This window comes from Hyla sarda, chromosome 4 (assembly GCF_029499605.1).
Source record: "Hyla sarda isolate aHylSar1 chromosome 4, aHylSar1.hap1, whole genome shotgun sequence".
In the NCBI taxonomy this organism is placed as follows: domain Eukaryota; kingdom Metazoa; phylum Chordata; class Amphibia; order Anura; family Hylidae; genus Hyla; species Hyla sarda.
Window position 1 is genome coordinate 182,501,787 of NC_079192.1, and position 25,484 is coordinate 182,527,270.

A 25,484-nucleotide genomic window follows, 5' to 3' on the forward strand; every position below is an offset into this window, starting at 1 on the left:
ACCCACCAACGCGCACCGCTGGGACAGCAAGTAACACCGGCGCTGTGAACCGGAACCGGAAGTGAGGAGACAAGTGAGCTCACTTGCAGCCACACAAAGAAAACTGAAAAAAAAAAGCAACACCCGCCCTGAGGTAGTGACTGAAGAGGTTTATATAGTGTACAGAAAACCGCCTGATATGTTCCCCGCCGGGACTGGAGAGGCCACTGACAGGTTCCACAAACATCACGTATGCCCCACCTGGTCGAAGAAGGGGGAGTTATATCCTCCCGCCCCTCACTTTAAGCCCCACCTAGAGGTGCAGAGGGGCATGAATTACTTACGCCCCTTGAACAAATACAGCACTATGGGCTTAATACTTATCACATTGTATGTAGGCGCTGTGTATCTGAGCTTCCTGGGCCTTTGTAAGGTTGAGGATCCTATTACCTTGTATGAGGAATCAAATGATGTGAAAGGACCTCCGTTTGCATCAATTCCATAATGATATTTTTTTTTCCTTTTCTTAGGAATTTTATAGCACAATGAACTGAAAAATCTAATACAGACTTACGTCAAGTTCTATACGACCCGCATTTTATGGTCTGTGTTATGGGTGCGAAACCTGGTCTTTACATGGCTCTACTGTACCAAATTTAGACACCTACATACTTCTATGGTGAATTACATTTTGGTGAGTAGAGCCACATGAAAACCAGGTGTTTGCACATGAGTGTATAAAGAAGTGGATTCAAGGACGAAGTTGAAGACACAGGCAGGAGCAGCCATTTTACTGTCGCTACCTGCCAATGGACCTGACAAAGAAGGAAGTTATACACTCAAAACGCATTGAAATATTGCAAATGAACATTTTTTTTTAATGGCACTATTGTAATTAATCGGTAAAGTGTCCTCTCTTGCTTGTGCTTTGGACTTTGTACTCAGATCTTCTCTTCATTGTCGTGTGCCATCTCAACTATAGGAGAAAAGCTGGATGCAGGCGGCTTCCAGGCACAATTATTATAAGGTGTATGTTGGCATTGTGCCCTGAGTACAACATCAAAAGGTGAGCATACTACCTTCCATATATTATCTCTTATCTATTAGGAGTTAACAGCACATATAGAGCCCCTGTTGCATTTTGTTTTTCTAGATATACTTGTGATTAATGAGGGTATATTCACACATGGCATATTTGTGGCAGAAATTTCTGTGACTGCCCTTTCATCCCTATAAGTTCTGCAGAAAGTCATATGCTTGCTGGTAAAACAATCCCATTTAAATGAATGTAACTGGTTTCTTGCTGCAGACATTTTTGAACCAAATCTGCTATGTTTGAATATTCCCTTTTGCCCTTCTTAAACAGCTCTAAGTGGGACGTGACGGATTAGAGAGGGGGATATTTCAGTAAAATACAGTCACGCCTGAATTTTCAGGTTTATCAAATTTCGATTTATCAATAACTTATAATGATGATTTACAACTGTGAAAAACAATACAATACAACCGATGCTATTCATATATTTCTTCTCCCATGTATTAATAGACTAGCTGAGTACCTGGCATTGCCTGATTTTTTCCTACTTAATCCTTGTGGGGAGTAAAAGAAACAAATGATGAGGCTTTTGTCCTCATATCCCATCCTCATATCCTGAAACCATATCTACTCCTCATATCCCATCCTCATATTTGTCCTTATATCCCGATCTCATATACCGTCCTCATATGCTGTCCTCATATCCCAACCTTTTATCCCGACCTCATATCCCATCTCCATATCCTCTCCTCGTATTTTGTCCTCATATCCCGACCTCATATCCCGACCTCATATCACAACCTCATATCCCAACCTCATATCCTAACTTCATATCCCAACCTCATATGCCGTCCCTTATATCCTGTTCTCATATCTCATCCTCATATCCTGTCCCCATATCTCATCCTCATATGCCATCCTCATATCCCGGCCTCACCGGTGGAGCTGAGTTGTGATGAACATATCGTAAGCCAAAAATAGAAGGGGGCATGGCTTATTGGGAGTGATTTGCAAGCCAGACCGATGCACAAAAAGCATAGAAAATAAAAAGGGTGTGGCTTAAAGTGTGGGGTGTGGCTTTGCAAGATGGGGCGTGGCATGCAGGGAGCCACAGATGCATGCAAGCCAGACTGACATATTCACCAGGAGATGATGAGTGGTGGAATGGTACCTGAAGTCCAATATACTTGCATGGGATTTGAAACAAAAAACCCATCCTTCATGGGGGTAGTGTAGGGTTGATTTAACTATCCTTTATTTATATGTGACATATAAGTAACATGTGACCAAGTATTATCGTAATATTTCAGCCGTTTGGAAGTTATGCAGTAACATATCTTTCCCATAGATTTGTATGGGACTTTTAAACAAAAACCCAGACACTCACAAATGGGGGTAAGGGTTAATTTACCTATCCTATATTCTTAGTTTGCATATAAGTAACATGTGTACCACGTTTCATGGAAATATCTTTAGCCGCTTTTAAGGGATGTTGGAACATACACACATACATACATATATATATACTTACACACATACATTGAGTTTATATATATATATATATATATATATATAAATAGATTATCTCAGTATATTTAGACTGTGACTAGTGCAATGTAACACTACTGCACACTAAATTTAGTTAATTTAGTACATGTCCTTACTTGAAATGCTGTTTGGTTGTTGAAGTTTCTTATCTCTTTACTTGCTCCACGGAAGAGAAGAACCCGTGCACAGCTCTCCTAGGGAAGAAACAGAGTCAGCTCAGGGCAGATACAAAAATAACGGTAAGGAAGAGGTGGGACTAGGCACTGCGGGTACCAATGAAGCTTAGTAATGACGTTTGGCCACTATATGGATATGCACCCAGACAGACTCGGGAGTACTCAGTGAGTTACATTTCATTAAACAAATATGTCAAGATAGAATACGTGAAAGACATGGCACTCACCACACTGTCATCTTGATGAAAGTTTATTGTAGATTCACAGATCAAATATCAGATCAGGCTTGCTGACAGGTTACGGGAGAGGGTACAGGGGCAAGGCAATTACAATAAACTTCAATCAAGAAGACAGTGTGGTGAGTGCCATGTCTTTCACATGTTAAATCTTGACATACTTGATTCATGCTGATGCAAAAATTCTGATGTTGAAGCTTTACCGGCTTAATATGATTTTCTGCACACAACCATGGAAAACCATTCCATATGGACTACCATACAGTATTAAATAGTCTTCACAGGTATAACTGCTTCTTATATTATGAAATACTTTGAGATGTTAGAGTTGGCACATGCAGTGGCTTCTTAATACAACAATTGGCAAACAAAATAATGTACCCAAATAAAAATGTTGGATTTCTGCAAAACTCATCATACAGTTATAACTCAAGCAGATATGTAAATGATTATAGGTGTGTTCTGAATATATATTGGGTCTTGCCACAGATGAATAGCGACTCGGAAAATCTGGAACAAATTTACAATGTGTGGAGAATATTTCCTACTTCTTTTGCTGTCTGACCTATCTTAGGAGGGCTTTTTTTTAAAGAGTAAAATTGTGTGCCCTTGTATTGAAAGATGTGATATTTAATTTTTTATTTTATTTTGCTCTGACAGCTATGTGAGGGAAATGTTAAACCCCACCTATCACTTTGCTAGTGCCTTTATTTGATAGCTTTGCATGTAACAGCAGCCCTTTACAGCAGTGCCCCATGCCCTGTGCCTTTTGGCAGCGCTTGCACCAAGTTCACATAGGTTTCTGCACCACTAGATCTATAAAGAGCTGAGCCGAGGAGCAGATGTGTAAACGTCCCCTGTGAGTCTGTAGAAAACTGTTCACATGAATAAAGCTTTCCCATGGTAATTAGTTGGAGAAACATCAGAGCTCAGTCAGCCATTCTACATGGTGCACAGTGGAGATTCAGTATCCACCTGTGATCTCCAGCAGCTACGTATCAGTCGCATACACTGGAGATTGGAAGAGCCCCGGGCAGGACAGGGTGGATGACATAACTGGAAGAATCAGTTTACAGAACTAGAAGTATCCAGCCATAAAAAATTATATTCCTTCTAGAGACAAGAGTTTACGCAATAGCTAGAATCCATATGGAATTTAAACATGTAAGCACTAGGGCTGCCCATAGCTATACTTTATTTTAGAATGGGCAAGATATTTAAGACCACAATATTCCACGAAAAGGTAACCCATATGACATTTATTATGAGTGATGTCACATACTCTGCCACCAATAGTGAAAGGGGATACTTAAAAAGTACCTGTCACCAAATACATTTTTCTAAACTAACTCAGGCTATGTTTCCTAACTACTCCTAACACTCCTTCCACCCTTAAAAAAATTTCAGAGCTTTAAAAAGTTGTGTATCTTACCTTTATTCTTGCTCACATAGTGCAATCTCCCAGCAGGAGAAAGTGGGCGTTTCCCAGCAGGCATGACATCACTGAAGCCTGCTGGGGGACCACTTCTGCCCTCACATCGTTGTAGTGCTGTAATGAATAGAAGACCTCAGGCTCTGTGCAGCTTTCAGTTCGGTTCTATGCATGTTTTAGTGAGGCTCTTTGCAGCTTTCAAATGAGGCCTTTTGCAGCTTTCAGTGAGGCTCTGTGCAGCTATCAATCAAGCTCAGTGCATAGAGGAGCACTTCCTGAGTTTGGTCTCCTGCCAAGCCAGAAGACCAAACTCACTGTATTAGTTGTGACAGGGAACAGAACAGAGCCACCTAGTGGCCATTTTTTCTATTATATTTTAAACATGTTTATGTTGATAATTTTAAATGCAAGTGAATGGGAAAGTATCTGCTAATTACATAAGGAACACTATATTAAAAGTTTTATTTGGTGACAGGTACTCTTTAAATACACAGTAATTTAACCCCTTAAGGACCAAGGGCGTACAGGTACGCCTTTGCTCCCTGGTACTTAAGGACCAAGGGCGTACCTGTACGCACGTGGGAATTTCGGTCCCCGCCGCGCGCCGGGCGGGGACCGGACCGGGGTGACTGCTGATATCTATCAGCAGGCACCCCGCGCAAATGCCCAGGGAGGTCATCAGACCCCCCATGTTGGCGATCGCCGCAAATCGCAAGTGAATTCACACTTGCGATTTGCGGCTATTCCGGGTCATACGGGTCTATAGTGACCCTGTGACCCGGAAAATAAAGGGGATCGCGGATGTCCTAGACACCCACGATCCCCTTGAAGCAATAGGAGTGAGGTGGCAGAGGTGCCACCCCTCCTATCTCTGCTATTGGTGGTCTAGACGCGACCACCAATAGCAGATCGGGGGCGGAGGGGTTTACTTTCGGTTTACCCGTTCTGCCCACCCACAATAGGCGAGGCAGGACGGGGAAAACGACAGAGACCGGCGCCGAAGATCCACTTACCCATCGGCGACGGCAGCGGGCGACGATCAGCGGCGGCAGCGGGCGACGATCGGCAGAAAAAGAGGACGGCGACGCAGCTCCCTGGATCCGACGGAAGCCGGTGAGTTACTTAGCAACATCTGGAGGGCTACAGTCTGAGACCACTATAGTGGTCTCTAAACTGTAACCCTCCAGATGTTGCAAAACTACAACTCCCAGCATGCCCAGAGAGCTGTTTAGGCATGCTGGGAGTTGCAGTTTTGCAACAGCTGGAGGTCTACAGTTTGAGACCACTGCACAGTGATCTCTATACTGTGCACCTCCAGATCTTTCAAAACTACAACTGATAGCATGCCCACACAGCAGTTTGCTGTCTGGGCATGCTGGGAGTTGTAGTTTCACAACATCTGGAAGTCCACAGTTTGGAGACCACTGTGCAGTGGTCTCTAAACTATAGCTCTCCAGATGTTGCAAAACTGCAACTCCCAGCATGCCTAAACAGCAAACAGCTGTCTCTGCATGCTGGGAGTTGTAGTTGTGTACCTTCAGCTGTTGCATAACTACATCTCCCAGCATGTCTTTCAGCGATCAGTACATGCTGGGAGTTGAAGTTTTGCAACAGCTGGAGGCACACTGGTTGGAAAATACTGACTTAGGTAACAGAATTTAACTGAAGGTTTTCCAACCAGTGTGCCCCCAGCTGTTGCAAAAGTACAACTCCCAGCATGCACGGTCTGTCAGTACATGCTGGGAGTTGTAGTTTTGAAACAGATGGAGGTTTGCCCCCCCCCCCCCACATGTGAACGTACAGGGTACATTCACACTGGCGGGTTTACAGTAAGTTTACTACTTCAAGTATGAGCAGTGGCAAATTTTTCGCCGCAGCGCAAACTCCTAGCGGTAAATTCACTGTAAACCTCTGCCAGTGTGAACGTACCCTAAAAACACAACACTAACACATAATAAAGGGTAAAACACTACATATACACCCCCTTACACTGTCCCCCCAATAAAAATAAAAAACGTATTGTACGGCAGTGTTTCCAAAACAGAGCCTCCAGCTGTTGCAAAACAACAACTCACAGCATTTCCGGACAGCCACTGACTGTCCAGGCATGCTGGGAGTTTAGCAACAGCTGGAGGCACCCTGTTTGGGAATCACTGGCGTAGAAAACCCATATGTGCAATCCCTAATTTAGTCCTCAAATGCGCATGGCGCTCTCTCACTTCAGAGCCCTGTAGTATTTCGAGGAAACAGTTTAGTGCCACATATGGGGTATCTCCGTACTTGGGAGAAATTGCACTACAAATTTTGGGGGCTTTTTTTTTTCTTATGAAAATGAAAAGTTGGGGTCTACACCAGCCTGTTAGTGTAAAAAAATAATGTTTTTTACACTAACATGCTGATGTTGTCCTTTACTTTTTATTTTCACGAGAGGTAAAAGAAAAAAATAAGACCCCCAAAATTTGTAACGCAATTTCTCCTGAGTACGGAAATACCCCAGATGTGGGCGTAAAATGTTCTGCGGACGCACAATAAGGCTCAGGAGTGAGAGCGCACCATGTACATTTGAGGCCTAAATTGGTAATTTGCACAGGGGTGGCTGATTTTACAGCGGTTCTGACATAAACCCCCCAAAAAAAAAATACCCACATGTGACCCCATTTTGGAAACGACACCCCTCATGGAACGTAACAAGGGGTATAGTGAGCCTTAACACCCCACAGGTGTTTGACAAATTTTCATTAAAGTTGGATGGGAAAATGAAAAAAAAAATTTTTTTTCACTATAATGCTGGTGTCACAATAAATTTTTAATTTTCACAAGGGAAAATAGGAAGAAAGCCCCCCAAAATTTGTAACCCCATTTCTTCTGAGTAAGAACATACCCCATATGTGGATGTAAAGTGCTCTATGGGTGCACTACAATGCTCAGAAGAGAAGGAGCGCCATTGGGATTTTGAAGAGAAAATTTGTCCGGAATTGAAGGCCACTTGTGTTTACAAAGCCCCCATGGTACCAGAACAATGGACCCCATTTTGGAAACTACACCCCTCATGTAATGTAATAAGGGGTACAGTGAGCATTTACGCCCCACAGGTGTCTGACAGATTTTTGGAACAGTGATCCGTGAAAATGAAAAATTTAATTTTCCATTTGCACAGCCCACTGTTCCAAAGATCTGTCAAACGCCAGTGGGGCGTAAATGCTCACTGCACCACTTATTAAATTCTGTGAGGGGTATAGTTTCCAAAATAGGGTCACATGTGGGGGGGTCCACTGTTCTGGCACCCTGGGGGGCACATGGCCCCTGACTACTATTCCAAACGAATTCTCTTTCCAAAAGCTCAATGATGCTCCTCCTCTTCTGAGCATTGTAGTTCGCCCGTAGTGCACTTCAGGTCAACTTATGGGGTACCTCCATACTCAGAAGAGATGGGGTTACAAATTTTGGGGGGTATTTTCTGCTATTAACTCTTGCAAAAATTTGAAATTTGGGGGGAAACACACATTTTAGTGAAAAAATATATATTTTTTTTACATATGTAAAAGTCGTGAAACACCTGTGGGGTATTAAGGCTCACTTTATTCCTTGTTACGTTCCCCAAGGGGTCTAGTTTCCAAAATGGTATGCCATGTGTTTTTTTTTTGCTGTTCTGGCACCATAGGGGCTTCCTAAATGCAACATGCCCCCCAAAAACCATTTCTGAAAAACATACTCTCCAAAATCCCCTTGTCGCTCCTTCGCTTCTGAGCCCTCTACTGCGCCCGCCGAACAATTTACATAGACATATGAGGTATGTGCTTACTCGAGAAATTGGACTACAAATATAAGTATACATTTTCTCCTTTTACCCCTTATAAAAATAAAAAAAATTGGGTTTACAAGAACACGCGAGTGTAAAAAATGAAGATTGTGAATTTTCTCCTTCACTTTGCTGCTAATCCTGTGAAACACCTAAAGGGTTAAACACTTACTAAATGTCATTTTGAATACTTTGGGGTGCAGTTTTTATAATGGGGTCATTTGTGGGGTATTTCTAATATGAAGACCCTTTAAATCCACTTCCAACCTGAACTGGTCCCTGAAAAATTGTGAGTTTGAAAATTTTGTGAAAAATTGGAAAATTGCTGCTGAACTTTGAAGCCCTCTGGTGTCTTCCAAAAGTAAAAACACGTCAATTTTATGATTCAAACATAAAGTAGACATATTGGAAATGTGAAGAAAATTTTTTTTATTTTGAATATCCAATTTCCTTACAAGCAGAGAGCTTCAAAGTTAGAAAAATGCTAAATTTTCAAATTTTTCATCAAATTTGGGGATTTTTCACCAAGAAAGGATGCAAGTTACCACAAAAATTTACCACTATGTTAAAGTAGAATATGTCACGAAGAAAAAATCTCGGAATCAGAATGATAACTAAACGCATTCCAGAGTTATTAATGTTTAAAGCGACAGTGGTCAGATGTGTAAAAAATGCTCTGGTCCTAAGGTGTAAAATGGCCTGGTCCTTAAGGGGTTAAAGGCTATGTTACACAATGTATTTTGTAAGACATATTTGTTGTAAAAAAAAATAAAAAATGCATCTGTAAAATTCCAGAATATGTGCATCCATATTTTTAACATTAATGTGCAGTGGTTGTCTGTGTACACAATTTGTAAAGAAAAAAAAAAATAAATAAATAAATAAATAAAAATTATCTTTTCCAACCGCGTAAATAATCGGCATTACTTATTTGCACGGATGAAAAAACGCTCCTTTTTTTTTTACATACTACGGTATGTGCACAGACAATAACTTTCCCATAGAGCATACTAATGCAGACACAACATTTCTGCCATTTTACGGATGCATTTATTTACAATGAAGTACGCCTAAATATACAGTGAGTGAACCTAGCCTAATGGCCAGATAAGATGTCCTGCTTCTTGTCTAGTCAGTCTCAACAGAATTGGAGCATTCTATTGTCAGCTTTAATTTATAAATATATCCAAATGTATTAACATAATACATTCTACTGTATATGATAACCTAACCAAACAGTAAGCCGAAGTCAGTCTCATAGGTATTACATAAAATGAATATCTATAGAACATCTCAGTTGTGTTTTGCTTAATATGGACCATGTTTGACATCTGAGTTGTGGCACAAATTAAGTTGTAACTAGTAAATACTGGGCCAACGGGAAATCCTTAAACGGGACGACAGTAATAGTCATTGAGTAGTTCACATCAGTGTCAGAGGTTCTGCTAGGAGCCTCCATTGAAAATTCCATAAAAAATGTCAGACAAAATAACCAGTGCAGTGGTCAAGTGTTGCATTCTCTAAATGTTATTTCTTCAGGCGAACCATTAAGACATGGTTAGTAGAGTTGTTGCCTTCCAAAGAGAATGAAAACAAACATTAGCCACATTTAGCAAATGTCTAAAGAGTAAGCATTTATATTTTTGTAGGGGTATGATGTTGTGATAGAAAAGAATGAGCCTTTTTTGTGACAAAAGGATCAGCAGGTTACTTTCAATATGACAAAATGAACTTAGTCAGTATAACAGCAAGTGGGTAGCTTACTGCTTGCCATGCTTATTTGGGTGATTAGCCATGGTAAGTTGATAGTAGTATAGTCAATAAGGTTTTTTCTACAGATATCCAGCACCTTTGCACGGAGTGCCTTACCAGTCCGTTATTTTTATGAGTGCTATCATATTGTATCAATCTGGAAAAATGATGTCTTCGATTGCTTACCCATGGACAGAATAAAGAGGGCAAGATAAGGTGAGCCAGAGTGTCATATAATGTGAGACCATAAACGCCTTAAATGGTCACTGTCATATACAAAAACTTCTTATATGTTGTACAGCTTGGCAAAACACTAATCTTTATTTCCTTTTTATAGAAATCATGGCTTATAAAATCATTGCTTATAAAATCATGGCTTTGTCCAAGCTGAAGCACAGGCATGGACAAAGTCCAGTAAGTGAGGGTGGGCTAGCACTCCTCTGTGCTCTCTCTTGTCTGATAGTAAGTGAGGGTGGGCTAGTACTCCTCTGTGCTCTTTTCAGTTTGATAGTACTCCTCTGTGCTCTCTCCTGTCTGATAGCACTCCTCTGTGCTCTCTCCTGTCTGATAGCACTCCTCTGTGCTCTCTCCTGTCTTATAGTACTCCTCTGTGCTCTCTCCTGTCTGATAGCACTTCTCTGTGTTCTCTTCTGTCTGATAGGACTCCTCTGTGCTCTCTCCTGTCTGATAGCACTCCTCTGGGCTCTCTCCTGTCTGATAGCACTCCTCTGTGCTCTCTTCTGTCTGATAGCACTCATCTGTGTTCTCTCCTGTCTGATAGCACTCATCTGTGCTCTCTCCTGTCTAATAGGACTCCTCTGTGGTTTCTCCTGTCCTATCAGACAGATGAGAGCACAGAGGAGTATCAGACAGGAGAGAGCAAAGATGAGTACTATCAGACAGAAGAGAGTACAGAGGAGTACTATCAGACAGGAGAGAGCACAGAGAAGTGCTATCAGACAGGAGAGAGCATGGAAGAGTCCTATCAGACAGGAGAGAGCACAGAGGAATACTATCAGACAGGAGAGAGCACAGAGGAATACTATAAGACAGGAGAGAGCACAGAGGAGTGCTATCAGACAGGAGAGAGCACAGAGGAGTGCTATCAGACAGGAGGGAGCACAGAGGAGTGCTATCAGACAGGAGAGAGCACAGAGGAGTGCTATCAGACAGGAGAGAGCACAGAGGAGGGCTATGAGACAGGAGAGCACAGAGCAGTGCTATCAGACAGGAGAGAACACAGAGGAGTGCTATCAGACAGGAGAGAGCACAGAGGAGTACTATCAGACAAGAGAGAGCACAGACGAGTGCTAGCCCACCCTCACTTACTGGGCTTTGTCCATGCCTGTGCTTCAGCTTGGACAAAGTCATGAGTTTATAAGCCTTGATTTCTATAAAAAAGGAAATAAAATTTTCTTATGAAGTATATAAGAAAGGTTAATGTTTTGCCAATGTGTACAACATATAAAAAGTTTTTGAAGGTAGGTATGGGTATGGTGACAAGAAATAAGAGATTGCCAGCATAGGCCACTAGTATCTATAGATAGGATTCTATTAGAGTGCCTGTAACATCAGGAATGCTGTATAAAGTAGTTATAAAGGTAAAGGGAAAACACAAGTTAAGAGGGGATAGTGGGCACCCTGTTATGTATGGATACTCTATGCCATTTAATGAAAATTTAAAGTTTCAGAAACAGATATAATTATAAGATAAATATTTGCTATCATCATGAAATCTGACATCAAAATCTGCTATGTTGAAACTGTCACCATTATACATAAATTTTTATCCTACATTAAACAAGTTCACAAGTCTGAGATTTGTCATTGGAAACAGTCAGCTGCTTAACTGAAAAGACTACACAAAACTGAGCAAAACCACCAAAGAAAGATCTGTACTCCGTCCTTAGACATGTTATCGCCTATCCAAAGGATAGGACATAACATGTCTGATCAAAGGGGTCTGGCATTCCAAACACAGAAGCCCCAGCCCCTATTCATGAATGGAGGGGGCATGGAGTGGCGTCACGAACACCACAGTGCCACAAATGATTACCCTATGCTTCCATTATTTGTTGGCCACACACCCTCTATTACAGCTGACAAATAATGTTTTTTTTAACCAGTCATTGAATTAACAATCCTTGACTGATCCCTGGCCCTATTGCACAGGGCGATATTGGCCTGAATAAAAAATGAAGCAACTTTCTGAATAGTTTTTATTAGAAATTTCCTACAATTTAGCTGTTACCAAGAATGAACAAATTGGTTAGAGAGACTTTCTGCTCTCAGTGATACAGATAACATTGGCGGATAACATTGACGGGGGTTGGGGGGCGGGAGAGAAACCATCAAGGACAGCTTGCAAAGCAAGATAAAAAATAGATATTTTTCAGGTGTCCAGAGCATATAATTCTACATGTAAAAAAGTATTACATTTGTGGCTGGGGACACCCAAATTTAATTGTTAGTCTGAAATTTCTAGAACGATTAGGATGGACATTAATGTAAACACTATACACATCAAGTGGCTGTACTTAGTTTCTATTTTCATAAATGCAAAACTATCAACTTTTGTCACCTGGTTGTAGAGTGCACAAAGGTGCAGAGCACTGTTCCCCGATGCATTTTGTGCTCTCATGTCAGCTCCATAAAAGAGGAGATGCTCGAGATGTTGAACATGTCCGTACCGGCACGCCTGAGAAACATGTGAAGAAGGTAGAAGGAGCCAGGTTTTTAATTGGAGATGGAAAGTAATTTAAGAGCTTCTCAGCAAATACAGACAATACATAAAAAAGCAGGAAAGACAACAAAAAAACGAACACATTGATCCACAGATGTGACACACTGTAGACAGTAAAAATGGTCAGAGGATGAAACCGCAGAAAGTACAGAAAAACAAAGAGTGGAGGACTTTAGGTGAAATGAGACAATGAGAGTTTTAAGACAATTAAATCCAATGAAACAACAAGCAAATATGAAAATATTATCATAGAACATCAGACCTGTCATACAGCCAAGATCTCACCCAGGATGTAATTTATGGTATGATGATCACAACCTAACAGCAGTCTTTAAAGAGTACCTATCGTTACAAAAAAGAAAATTACAATCACTCCTGGGGCAGCTGTAGATGTTTATAGATGCAGTGCAGCCGGAAAATTTGCCTCTAACCTCCTTATTTCTGCTGCTTTCTGAAAATACAAATATGCTCTCTCATTGCTTACTGAGCTAGTGAGATCTTCCTGATGTGATGTCAGAGATGTGCTGTTCTTTAACCAATAAGCTACGCATCCCAGCACCCCCCTATGTAACAAGCTGCAGCGCCATCCACCTCCTCCCTGTCTACAACAGTATTTGTTGTTACTCTAGATGGATTTTTTTTAACATTTACAGAGAGAACAGTAAATTACAGGCTGCTGATAGGTGAGGAAGAGGCCACTCTCCTCTATTAAGTATAACGATAGGTACGCTTTAAAGTGTGCAACATAGTCCTGCAGTTATATTCTATTTATGAGTCCCATAATAGGGCAATGTCTTACCTGGTGGATCTCCTGCCATCCATTTTCATCTTCACAGCCAAGGTTAGCGTAGTCTCGGAGAAGTAGCTCACAACAGTATGGGTCTCCCCCTACCATTGCACTGTGATAGAGTGGGGTTAAGCCACGGCTGTCCTTGTAGTCAGGAGAAGCACCTAAATCCAAAAGGGTCTGAAGGTTTGTGTGTCGATACAAAGGATAGTAAAATAAAGGGGACAGTTAGCAATTGGATAAGTCATGTAAATAATATTATTTGGCACTAACTTAATTGAACCACATTTTGACTTATGAGCAATAAGGCTGCTTTGTAGCCAACTCTGTAGCCTTAGTAGAAACTGCTGAAATAGAGTGTAGACTGAGTAGTTATAGATACATATATTTAGGTAGTGTTGCATATATAGGGATCAAATATTTTATTTTTTGCAATTATTCAAGCTAAAGTTAAAAAAAAAAAAAGAAAGAAAATTAATACTTTTGGTCTAGGTTTTAAGAAATTCTTTAGGAGTATAATATTTCTGTCAAATCCAAACAAGTACTGCTCACCATTAATACGGCATGGTTGCGGTATCGTACCGCTTTGTGCAGAGCCGTCAGCCCCTCACGTGTTCTAAAGTCCAGGTGTGCACCACCACTCCGCAGAACTTTAACTAATTCTGCTCCTCCGTCTAGCTGCGCAGCAAGGGTAAGTGGGCACTCTGTGAGGATGAAGTTGACATCAGTTAAATGTAGTTGACATCAGTTGCAAAGACTATACAAATCCAACTTAGGTAATGTAAAGTCTAAGGGGGAATCTATCAATTGGGTATGTGCGGGTTTTGGCAGAAAACTGTTGCAAATTTCTGAGCAATCACTTATTTGTGCAAAAATGTGTAATTTTTTCTGTTTGCCACAAAAATTCTGAACTTTGCACAAAATTTTGAGACTTTTACAGTAGTGAAAGCATTTATAAATCCCTCCCTATAAGATTCATTAAACAGAGGTTGGCATTTTGTCAGGGATGCACAGTTAATACCACACACCTGGTATTGTTTTGCTGCACAGCGGATTAAGTAGTGCATGAATAAATAATACATGAAGATCTGGAACAATATTTTAGGAAATACTAATCTATGACTGAAAACATAAATGGAATAAAACAAACATTATCAAGAAACTAATGATCAAAGACATCGTAGACATCTAAAATATTCAACGTGATAAAAAGATTTAAATGTGCAGAACTAAAAAAAAGCTGCTTATACTGGCATAGAAATTCACACTAAGACACTAAGCTGAAGTGACAGCAAAACACTGGTGACATGCTTAAAAGTTCTGTATGAAAGCATGACATGAGCAGCAGAAAACAGCAACAAACAGAAATATAGCCAAACATGGAGGTAAAACATAACATACTGTATAGAAGAAACAATACATGTACATGTTTATTTTTCTCTATTACTCAGTATAAGCCACTCGGCTTATGCTCAAGTGAACTCTCCGCCTGTCAATCCCTTCTCAGTGGTCTTCAACCTGCGGACCTCCAGATGTACAATGGACAGCCCGGAACGACTAACCCTCCCCACCCACCGGACGGTCCCTGCAGCATAGATGGCCCGGACCAGCTCACCCTTCCTTCCCACCATGGGGAGGTGAGTAGAAAACTAAAGGGGGGGTCTGGATGATGACGAAGGCCGCAGTGGTCTTCAACCTGCGGACCTCCAGAGGTTTCAAAACTACAACTCCCAGCATGCCCGGACAGCCGATGGCTGTCCGTGCATGCTGGGAGTTGTAGTTTTGCAACATCTGGAGGTCCGCAGGTTGAAGACCACTGATGAAGGGATTGACAGGCGGTGATGATGAAGGGGGGGGGGTGGATGATGATGGGGGTTTGGATGATGATGGGGGTCTGGATGATGACATGGGGGGATGATGTATTTCCCACCCTAGGTCGAGTCAATAACTTTTCCTGGGTTTTTGGGGTGAAATTAGGGGCCTCGGCTTATATTCGGGTCGGCTTATACTCGAGTATATACGGTAATCTGATTGGTTGCTATTGGCAACTGGGCAACTTTTCCTCTGCACAGGTTTTGATAAATCTCCCCCATTGTGTCTATCACATAACAAGAAAAGGTGAGCACAATCTATTCCCAATCTGCAAAACGTCCAGTATCCATATGTACTGTCCCATCTATGGGGACCGGAATGTCTGTGCAGTCCTGGCGCTGATTTAGTTGCTCTCAGAATCTTGTATAAACCCAGCCTTACTGCTTAGCAGACTATGAAGTGAAATGAAATAGATGTCAGAATGCATACTGAAATCACTGAGTTCCTCTATAGCAGACATAGCTCCACTTTTAAAGGGGTATTCCAGGCAAAACCTTTTTTTTATTTATATATATATATATATATATATATATATATATATATATATATATCTCAACTGGCTCCGGAAAGTTAAACAGATTTGTAAATTACTTCTATTAAAAAATTTTAATCCTTCCAATAGTTATTAGCTTCTGAAGTTTTCTGTCTAACTGCTCAATGAAGATGTCACGTCCCGGGAGCTGTGCATGATGGGAGAATATCCCCATAGGAACTGCACAGCTCCCAGGATGAGTCCTCAGAGAGCAGTTAGACAGAAAACAGCAAATCAACTTCAGAAGCTAATAACTATTGGAAGGATTAAGATTTTTTAATAGAAGTCATTTACAAATCTGTTTAACTTTCTGGAGCCAGTTGATATATATAAAAAAGTTTTGGCCTGGAATACCCCTTTAAGTACAACTTGCTTAGTGACTGGACTACAGTAGAAGTCTAATCAAATCATTAAAGGGGCCCTCTGTATGGTCTCCTTGTATGGACCACTTTTATTCTTGTGATAATGAGGATCTCAGAGGTTAAGCTTGCACTGATCACATAGTGACACTACATACAGCCATGGCCATAAATGTTGGCACCCTGAAATGTTTCCAGAAAAGGATTGCAGTAACACATGTTTTGCTATACACATGTTTATTCCCTTTATGTGTATTGGAACTAAACCAAAAAGGGGAGGAAAAAAAGCATATAGGTCATAATGTCACCCCAAACTCCAAAAATGGGCTGGACAAAATTATTTGCACCCTTTCAAATTTGTGGAAAAATAAGATTGTTTCAAGCATGTGATGCTCCTTTAAACTCACCTGGGGCAAGTAACAGGTGTGGGCAATATAAAAATCCCACCTGAAAGAAGATAAAAATGAGAGAAGTTCACTTAGTCTTTGCATTGTGTGTTTGTGTGTGCCACACTAAGCATGGACATCAGAAAGAGGAGAAGAGAACTGTCTGAGGACTTGAGAACCAAAATTGTGGAAAAATATCAACAATCTCAAGGTTACAAGTCCATCTCCAGAGATCTAGATTTGCCTTTGTCCACAGTGCACCACATTATCAAGAAGTTTGCAACCCATGGCACTGTAGCTAATCTCCCTGGGCATGGACGGAAGAGAAAAATTTATGAAAGGTGTCAACACTGGATAGTCCAGATGGTGGATAAGCAGCTCCAAACAAGTTCCAAAGATATTCAAGCTGTCCCGAAGGCTCAGGGAGCCTCAGTGTCAGCGCAAACTATGCGTCGACATTTAAATGAAATTAAACGCTATGGCAGGAGACCAAGGAGGACCCCACTGCTGACACAGAGATATAAAAAATCAAGATTACATTTTGCCAAAATGAACCTGAGTAGGCCAAAATCCTTCTGGGAAAACGTCTTGTGGACAGATGAGACCAAGATAGAGCTTTTTGGTAAAGCACATAATTCTACTGTTTACCAAAAACGGAATGAGGCCTACAAAGAAAAGAACAGAAAAGAACACAGTACCTACAGTGGAATATGGTGGAGATTCAATTATGTTTTGGGGTTGTTTTGCTGCCACTGGCACTGGGTGTCTTGAATGTGTGCAAGGCATCATGAAATCTGAGGATTACCAACGGATTTTGGGTCACACTGTACAGCCCAGTGTCAGAAAGCTGGGTTTGCGTCCGAGATCTTGGGTCTTCCAGCAGGTCAAAAGCACCCAGAAATGGATGTCAACAAAGCGCTGGAGAGTTCTGAAGTGGCCAGCAATAAGTCCAGATCTAAATCCCATTGAATATCTGTGGAGAGATCTTAAAATTGCTGTTGGGAAAAGGCGCCCTTCAAATAAGAGACCTGGAGCAGTTTGCAAAGGAAGAGTGGTCCAACATTCCGGCTGAGAGGTGTAAGAAGATTATTGATGGTTATAGGAAGCCACTGATTTCAGTTATTTTTTCAAAAGGGTGTGCAACCAAATATTAAGCTAAGGGTGCCAATAATTTTGTCCAGACCATTTTTGGAATTTGGGGTGACATTATGTCCAATTAGCTTTTTTTTCCTCCCTTTTTTGGTTTGGTTCCAATACACACAAAGGGAATAAACATGTATACAGCAAAACACGTGTTACTGCAATCCTTTTCTGTGAGAAATACTTCATGTTCTTGAAAAATTTCAGGGGTGCCAACATTTACGGCCATGACTGTATTAGGGATACCTATACTTTTAATACTTCTAGGTTGAGTTCACACATTGGGGGTTATTCACTAAGAGTGAAGTGTAGTTTTCTTTGTGGGTTTTGATTCCCAACAGGTATTTTCCCAAGGTATTTACTAATGTTTCCCTACATTATGTACTTTTCCCTATGTTTTGCTTTTTCTTTTTTACAACTGTTCTGATCTTTAGTTTTTTTTCCGCTCCAATCCACCACATTTTATGTGGAAGCCTTAGTAAATATGTTGGGATTTTTCAAAACAGTCGGGAAGATGCCCCTTTTGTTGGGACCACGCCCATTTTTTCTTGTAAAATGGAGGGCTTATGGGGTTTTTTGGTCGCAAATTGTGTTGCAAGCAACGTGCAACACAATTTGGGTGCAAAATCCAAGAAAAAAAAGAGTCAGGATCATGTTATTAAATAACCCCCAATGTGTAACAAATAGGTTGTGGAACGATACTGAATATACCCAGTAAGTCTGTACCAGTTACTGTCCACTATAAATTAGAAAATGTACAGCATGTCTACAATCTGCTGCAAAGTGTTTCTGCTATTAGTGAAGAGGGTGCATTAAACCCATTACATGAACACTGTACCATAATCTGTAGCAGACTTTCCCTGTGGAATTTGGAACTGAAAATCTGTAACACTATTTGTGAATCCACCCCTCCAGTCCAAGATCACACATGGCAGAACAGATTTACAGTGTAGGTTGAAAATCTGCAACAAGTGTACAGTACCATAAAGGTGAATAGGACCATTCATACAAAATAGCAAAAGAATGTGTACAAGAGCAAGATATGGATTTTCAAAGTCACAGCATGCTCTGTTCGACTTTGGATTTCCCTTAGAAATGCCATGGATTCACCAACTGTATCATTTAAAATGTATTACAAAGATGGCCGATGTTTAGATTTGCTGACCATAAAAAGCCAAAGTTAAAAGGTGCAGCTTAACTTTTCACATTCTCACATTTTTAACTTAAAGGGGTACTCCACTGGAAAAAAAAAATTTAAATCAACTGGTGCCAGAAAGTTAAACAGATTTGTAAATTATTTCTATTTAAAAATCTTAATCATTCCAGTACTTATCAGCTGCTGTATGTTCCACAGGAAGTTCTTTTCTTTTTGACTTTCCTTTCTGTCTGACCACAGTGCTCTCTGCTGACATATCTGTCAATTTTAACAACTGTCCAGAGTAGGAGCAAATCCCCATAGCAAACCTATCCTGCTTTGGACAGTTCCTAAAATGGACAGAGGGGTCAGCAGAGAGCATTGTGGTCAGACAGAAAGGAAATTCAAAAAGAAAAGAACTTCCTGTGGATCATATAGCAGCTGATAAGTACTGGAAGGATTAAGATTTTTTTAATAGAAGTAATTTGCAAATCTGTTTAACTTTCTGGCACCAGTTGATCTAAAAAAAATTTTTCCAGGGGAGTACCCCTTTCATTTCTAATTTATGTTTTCTCTTACCCCCTGTATCTGGATCCTGGTAGTTGGGATCCAGACCCCTCTCAAGCAGCCTGGTAACCTTCTCAATATTTTGAAGCTGAATGTACTCCATGAATTTCTTTAGATTCCCCTACAAAATAAATTAGGGATGGGAAAATAGGAAACAAAAACAGGAAAGAAAATAAAACAATAAATTTATAATATTCAAAACGACTGCTGAAAACAATGATACATAAGAAGTTATGACTTGATCACATATTCCAAACCAATTCCAAACAGTGCAAATAAAACTACTGTAAATTCTTCTTTGTAAGTCAAGCCTAAAGTTTTATGTCTTGGAGAGCACTACTATGACTGGGAGAAAGTAAGGGTGCTAGCACACGCTGCTAGTGAGGCGCAGAGACTGCATACAGATTACCAATAATTTCCATGCTTCACCTGTATTTGCAATTAAAAGTGAGTGCGTGTAGTTACGTAACACCTGTTAGATTACAGAGAATGGGGAGATCAGCCTTGGACGCTTGTCATAGATGTTACGCTACTAGTGCGGACTTTTGGCATTTCATTTGGGCCTGTCCATATGTAGCTTCCTTTTGGAGCGAAGTGCTGAATCCTACAGCCACCATGGTAGACCATTTGCCTCTCCTTGAACCTCTGATATGTCCATTTGGTGTCCTGGATGAGGAGGTGTGCCCCATCATACTCGTACCTTCCTTCGGGAAACTCTGTTCATTGCTAGGAAGTTGGTCACTCTAAGGTGGATGGACCCGAGACCCCCGACTTGCTCCAAATAGAAAAAGTTTGTGAATTTTATTATCCCATTCTCACATGTTGTGTACACAAATTGGAAATGCCCTGCTAAATGTGAATGTGTGTGGAGTACGTGGTGTGCTTTTCCTCCCAGACCCTGTGCTCCTTTCACGTGTGGGGGCTCTGCTCTCCTCCTCCGTGAGTGTTCACCGCTCTGAATTGTGTATATGACGGTGTAGCATCTGGATGGTGTTACTGCCATTTTATATATATATATATATATATATATATATATATATATATATATATATTTTGTGCCATGTGGGTGGATGTGCAGTGGAGCTTGAGATGGACAGGCTTATGTGTTATATCTTTTTACTGTTCTGTGTTATATGTGTACCTCGTCTGGTACACACTGGTTACCTGATGCTACTGTTATTGGCCTACAATTACAGTCATGGCCGTAAATGTTGGCACCCCTGACATTTTTCAAGAAAATGAAGTATTTCTCTGAGAAAAGGATTGCATTAACACGTTTTGCTATACACATGTTTATTCCCTTAGTGTGTATTGGAACTAAACCAAAAAATCACCTTGCCAATAATCCGATAATGCCCTGCACCGCCCCCACCACCGCACCGCACCCCCACCACCGTGCCGCACGTCCCCCCCCCCACCCCGGCCAGAGACCGCCGCCGCCATTGCCCCATTGCCTCCCCCATCCCCGGTTTTATAATTACCTGTTCCCGGGGCCCGGGCTACTTCTGGCTCCTGTTACGCTGTGCGCTGCGCAATGACGAGTGACGTCCTCAATGCGACGTCACCGTCAGTGCGCACAGTGACAGCTCGGGAGGATGCCACCAGAGCCAGAAGCAGCGTGGACCCCAGGCCCAGGAACAGGTAGTTATAAAATCGGGAATGGGGGGAGGCAATGGGGCAGCGGCAGTCTCTGGCCGGGGTGGTGCGGTGGGGGGTGCGGCGCGGTGCGGTGGTGGGGGGGTCGCGGTGTTAGGACTCAGGAGGAGCCCAGGACAGGCATGGGGAGAAAAACGGGTGGTGGCGGCGGTCTCTGGCACCGCAAAAGCTGCTGCAATTCATCGATATAAAGCGCCCGCTTTAAATCAATGATCTGCAGCAGTGTCGCCGGGGGGGGGGGGGGGGGGGATGGGGGCGGATATTGGGGGATAAATAGCCGATAACTTATACCGGAATATCGGTATGTTATCGGCTATCGGCGCTAACCTCCACAGAGTATCGGTATAGGCCCTAAAAAATCGATATCGGTCTATCCCTACAGCAAACTCCAAAAGTGGGCTGGGAAAAATTAATGTCACCCTTAACTTAAAATTTGGTTGCACACCCTTTAGAAAAAAAAGTTGCTTCCTATAAAATCAGTTGCTTCCTATAACCAGCAATAAGCTTCTTACACCTCTCAGCCGGAATGTTGGACCACTCTTCCTTTGCAAACTGCTTCAGGTCTCTCGTATGGGAAGGCGCCTATTCCCAACAGCAATTTTAAGATCTCTCCACAGGTGTTCAATGGGATTTAGATCTGGACTCATTGCTGTCCACTTCAGAACTCTCTAGCACTTTGTTGCCATCCATTTCTGGGTACTTTTTCACTGATGTTTGGGTCATTGTCCTGCTGGAAGACCCGAGATCTCGGACTCAAACACAAATTTCTGTCACTGGGCTGTACAGTGCAACCCAAAATCCATTGGTAATCATCAGATTTCATGATGCCTTGCACACATTCAAGGAACTCAGTGCCAGAGGCAGCAAAACAACCCCAAAACATGATTGAACCTCCACCATATTTCACTATAGGTACTGTGTTCTTTTCTTTGTAGGCCTCATTCCGTTTTCGGTAAACAGTAGAATGACGAACTTTACCAAAAAGCTCTTTCTTGGTCTCATCTGTCCACAAGATGTTTTCCCAGAAGGATTTTGACTTACTCAAGTTCATTTTGGCAAAATGTAATCTTGCTTTCTTATGTCTCTGTGTCAGCAGTGGGGTCTTCCTGGGTCTCCTGCCATATCGTTTCATTTCATTTAAATGTTAATGGGTAGTTTGCACTGATTCTGATGCTCCCTGAGCCTGCAGGACAGCTTGAATATCTTTGGAACTTGTTTGGGGCTGCTTATCCACCATCCGGACTATCCTGCGTTGACACATTTCATACATTTTTCTCTTCCATCCACGTCCAGGGAGATTAGCTACAGTGCCATGGGTTGCAAACTTCTTGATAATGTTGCGCACTGTGGACAAAGGCAAATCTACTGTAGATCTTTGGAGATGCACTTGTAACCTAGAGATTGTTAATATTTTTCCACAATTTTGGTTCTCAGACAGTTCTCTTCTCCTCTTTCTGTTGTCCATGCTTAGTGTGGCACACACAGACACACAATGCAAAGACTAAGTGAACTTCTTACCTTTTTATCTGCTTTCAGGTGTGATTTTTATATTGCCCACACCTGTTACTTGCCCCAGGTAAGTTTAAAGGAGCATCACATGCTTGAAACAATCTTATTTTTCCACAAATTTGAAAGGGTGCAAATAATTTTGTCCAGCCCATTTTTGGAGTTTCCTGTGACATTGTGTCCAATTTGCTTTTTTTCCTCCCTTTTTTGGTTTCGTTCCAATACACAAAGGGAATAAACATGTGTATAGCAAAACATGTGTTACTGCAATCCTTTTCTGTTAGAAATACTTAATTTTCTTGAAAAATTTCAGGGGTGCCAACATTTACGGCCATGACTGTATGTCTTTTTCCTTTTGTATGGTTTGTATTGCCGATGCTTTTTTCCTTTCAATAAAACATATAAAAAAAGGAAGTGTGTGCTTACTGAATGCTTACTCAGCTGCATCAGGTAAAAGTTCCCACATTTGCATTTGAGAACTGCAGAGAAAACGTATAGCGCATGCACTGCAAAAAAAAATAAAAAATGCATGCAGCTTTTAGATTGTGCTTTATGAGCAGCAGCAGGCAATACTGATCACACTGCAGAGCCAGAGACAATTTAAAGGGGTACTCTGCTGCTCAGCGTTTGGAACAAACTGTTCCGAATGCTGGAGCCGGCACCAGGAGCTCATGACGTCTTAGCCCCACCCCATCATGACGTCACGCACCGCCCCCTCAATGCAAGTCTATGGGAGGGGGCGTGGCAGCTGTCACGCCCCCTCCCATAGACTTGCCTTGAGGGGGCAGGGCGTGACATCATTAAGGGGCGGGGGTATGATGCCACAAGCTCCTGACACCGGCTCCAGCGTTCGGACCTGTTTACGTTGAGCATTGGAGTACCCCTTTAAGAACTGATTATCTAAACAAGAAATTTGTCAAAAATGCAAATGTGGGAACACAGCCTTAGGCTGGGTTCGAACTGCATAATATTCAACGCATATTAGATTTTAATCGTGGATTTGCAGAGAAAATGCGTTTGTGTGGTGGGTGACTGGGGACTACACAAGGCGGGGTCCGTACTCTGCAATCTACTGTGTTTCCCTTATGGTCTTTTATGCATTTGCGCCACCTCTCTTTGCCACTGTGCATTGAGAGTTTTGCTGTCTATGCCATTGATGGTTATCTGTATATATTTTGCTACTGTGCACTTATATGCACTTTATACAAATAGCATATATGCCATTGATATTTATCCTGGTATAGCCCACTATTGTGCACTTTCATGCACATATGTACTTTATACGACACTAGTCGCTATTGTCATCGTATTGGTGCTTCCAGTTACTATCTCATAGCTTACTTTGCACTAGACCTGTATTCATTTATCATTTCCCCCCCTTTCCTGGTTTTCTGTGACCATGTCCTTTGTTTTTATATCCCTATATGTGTATTCATGTTATTAATTAATAAAGTATTACTGTTTTTACAAGTGGTCCTTTTTAGAGTGGTCTTTTTTGAACTAATAGGTTATACATGAGCAATTATCCAAAAACACCTTGTAAAAACACTAAACCATTAGAAAATGCACAAAAATAGCAATTTATCCCTTCCTCTGCTCTGATTTTGACCCATTTGACCCTCAATAAAAACAAAGAAATATATAAAGAACTCTTCTCTATGCGTCTCAGTGATCAGACATGCCCCTGCTCCTCAATGTCTTATTACTATAACTGTAAAAACAGCTGGCTGCAGCAGGAGCCTCCCCCCTCTGCTCTGTTTACAGACTAACCCATTAAGCCATTCAACAGGAACAGATCAGTAGGAAGTTGACCCCATTGTTGTACACAGGATTTTGTACAACACCGTGTGTCGGTGTGTGAGATTGTCTGCATGTTTCTGAAACCAAACCTTTTTGGACTTATATATTTAAATTTTACTTCTATAATTCATCTCTATGTATAGTTTAGTTTTAGGTTCATTTAACTGCCATAGACATGAGCTTGATGTGACCATGTGAATGGATACCACATAACACACCAGCTAAAGATACATTTGGATAACCCCTTTAAATGACAGATTCTTTGTGTACAGTATGTTTATTCTAGCATTGCCCTGTTTGCATAACATTAATTATACGACATTATTATTTGTGTTACAAGATTTTTGCTACACTACATAATTATTTAACTTGCCATTAAACTAATGTTATGCAACCAGCCAGGAAAAATAGCAAAAAATCTTTAGAAAAATGTAAACCAGCACATGGTTTAATCCCGCTTTCACCTACAAGCAACAGTCTGACTATACAGCTTCAAGGAAGGAATGAATAATGAGTAAAACACTGGAGGAGGGAGAATAGGAAGCAATTAAGCCTAATTGTATGCACCGTTCTATGAATGGGAGCCTAAACAAACAATATACATACATAGTACTGACAAACGGATGTTTTCTTATTTTTAAAAAGCAAAATGTGATTGTCCCCAAGGGAGTAAATTCATGTATGGTAGATTTTTTTTTTATGTGACTGTCCCATTTATCTATTTATCTGAAAAAATTTTAATATTTAGGCAATTGCAAGAGTTTTCAACATACTACAAGATGATCACAGGCACTTTCACTAGAAAACTCGCTTCTCCAAACAAAAAGTGGTTAGGCAGATCAATAAGTCTACTATGAAGGACACCTGAAAAAGCATCTTGAACCTATATGCCACCTTCCATAGTAAGGAGACTGCAAACTCTGGGTCTTGCCGTGAGGAAGGCCTCCTGGGTACTCACCTCATTTAAATATTAACAAACAAGCTGCTGACAGATCCGCTTTAAACCTTATTCTGCAGGTCTGTAAGATTATGGAAATGCCCAA

General features: G+C 41.2%; 1 protein-coding gene across 4 annotated transcripts in view; it reads right to left on the minus strand.

Annotated features, from left to right (window-relative positions):
• SHANK3 (SH3 and multiple ankyrin repeat domains 3) overlaps positions 1-25,484 on the minus strand; it is a 502,635-nt gene that overhangs the window by 273,230 nt on the left and 203,921 nt on the right. For all 4 annotated transcript variants that reach the window (XM_056573015.1, XM_056573012.1, XM_056573011.1 and 1 more), the window contains exons 7-11: positions 19,492-19,600; positions 14,041-14,192; positions 13,501-13,668; positions 12,540-12,656; positions 2,680-2,757 (exon numbers count right to left, since the gene is read on the minus strand). In XM_056573015.1, coding sequence (XP_056428990.1) covers positions 2,680-2,757; positions 12,540-12,656; positions 13,501-13,668; positions 14,041-14,192; positions 19,492-19,600 — 624 coding nt within the window. The remainder of the gene's footprint in view (positions 1-2,679; positions 2,758-12,539; positions 12,657-13,500; positions 13,669-14,040; positions 14,193-19,491; positions 19,601-25,484) is intronic.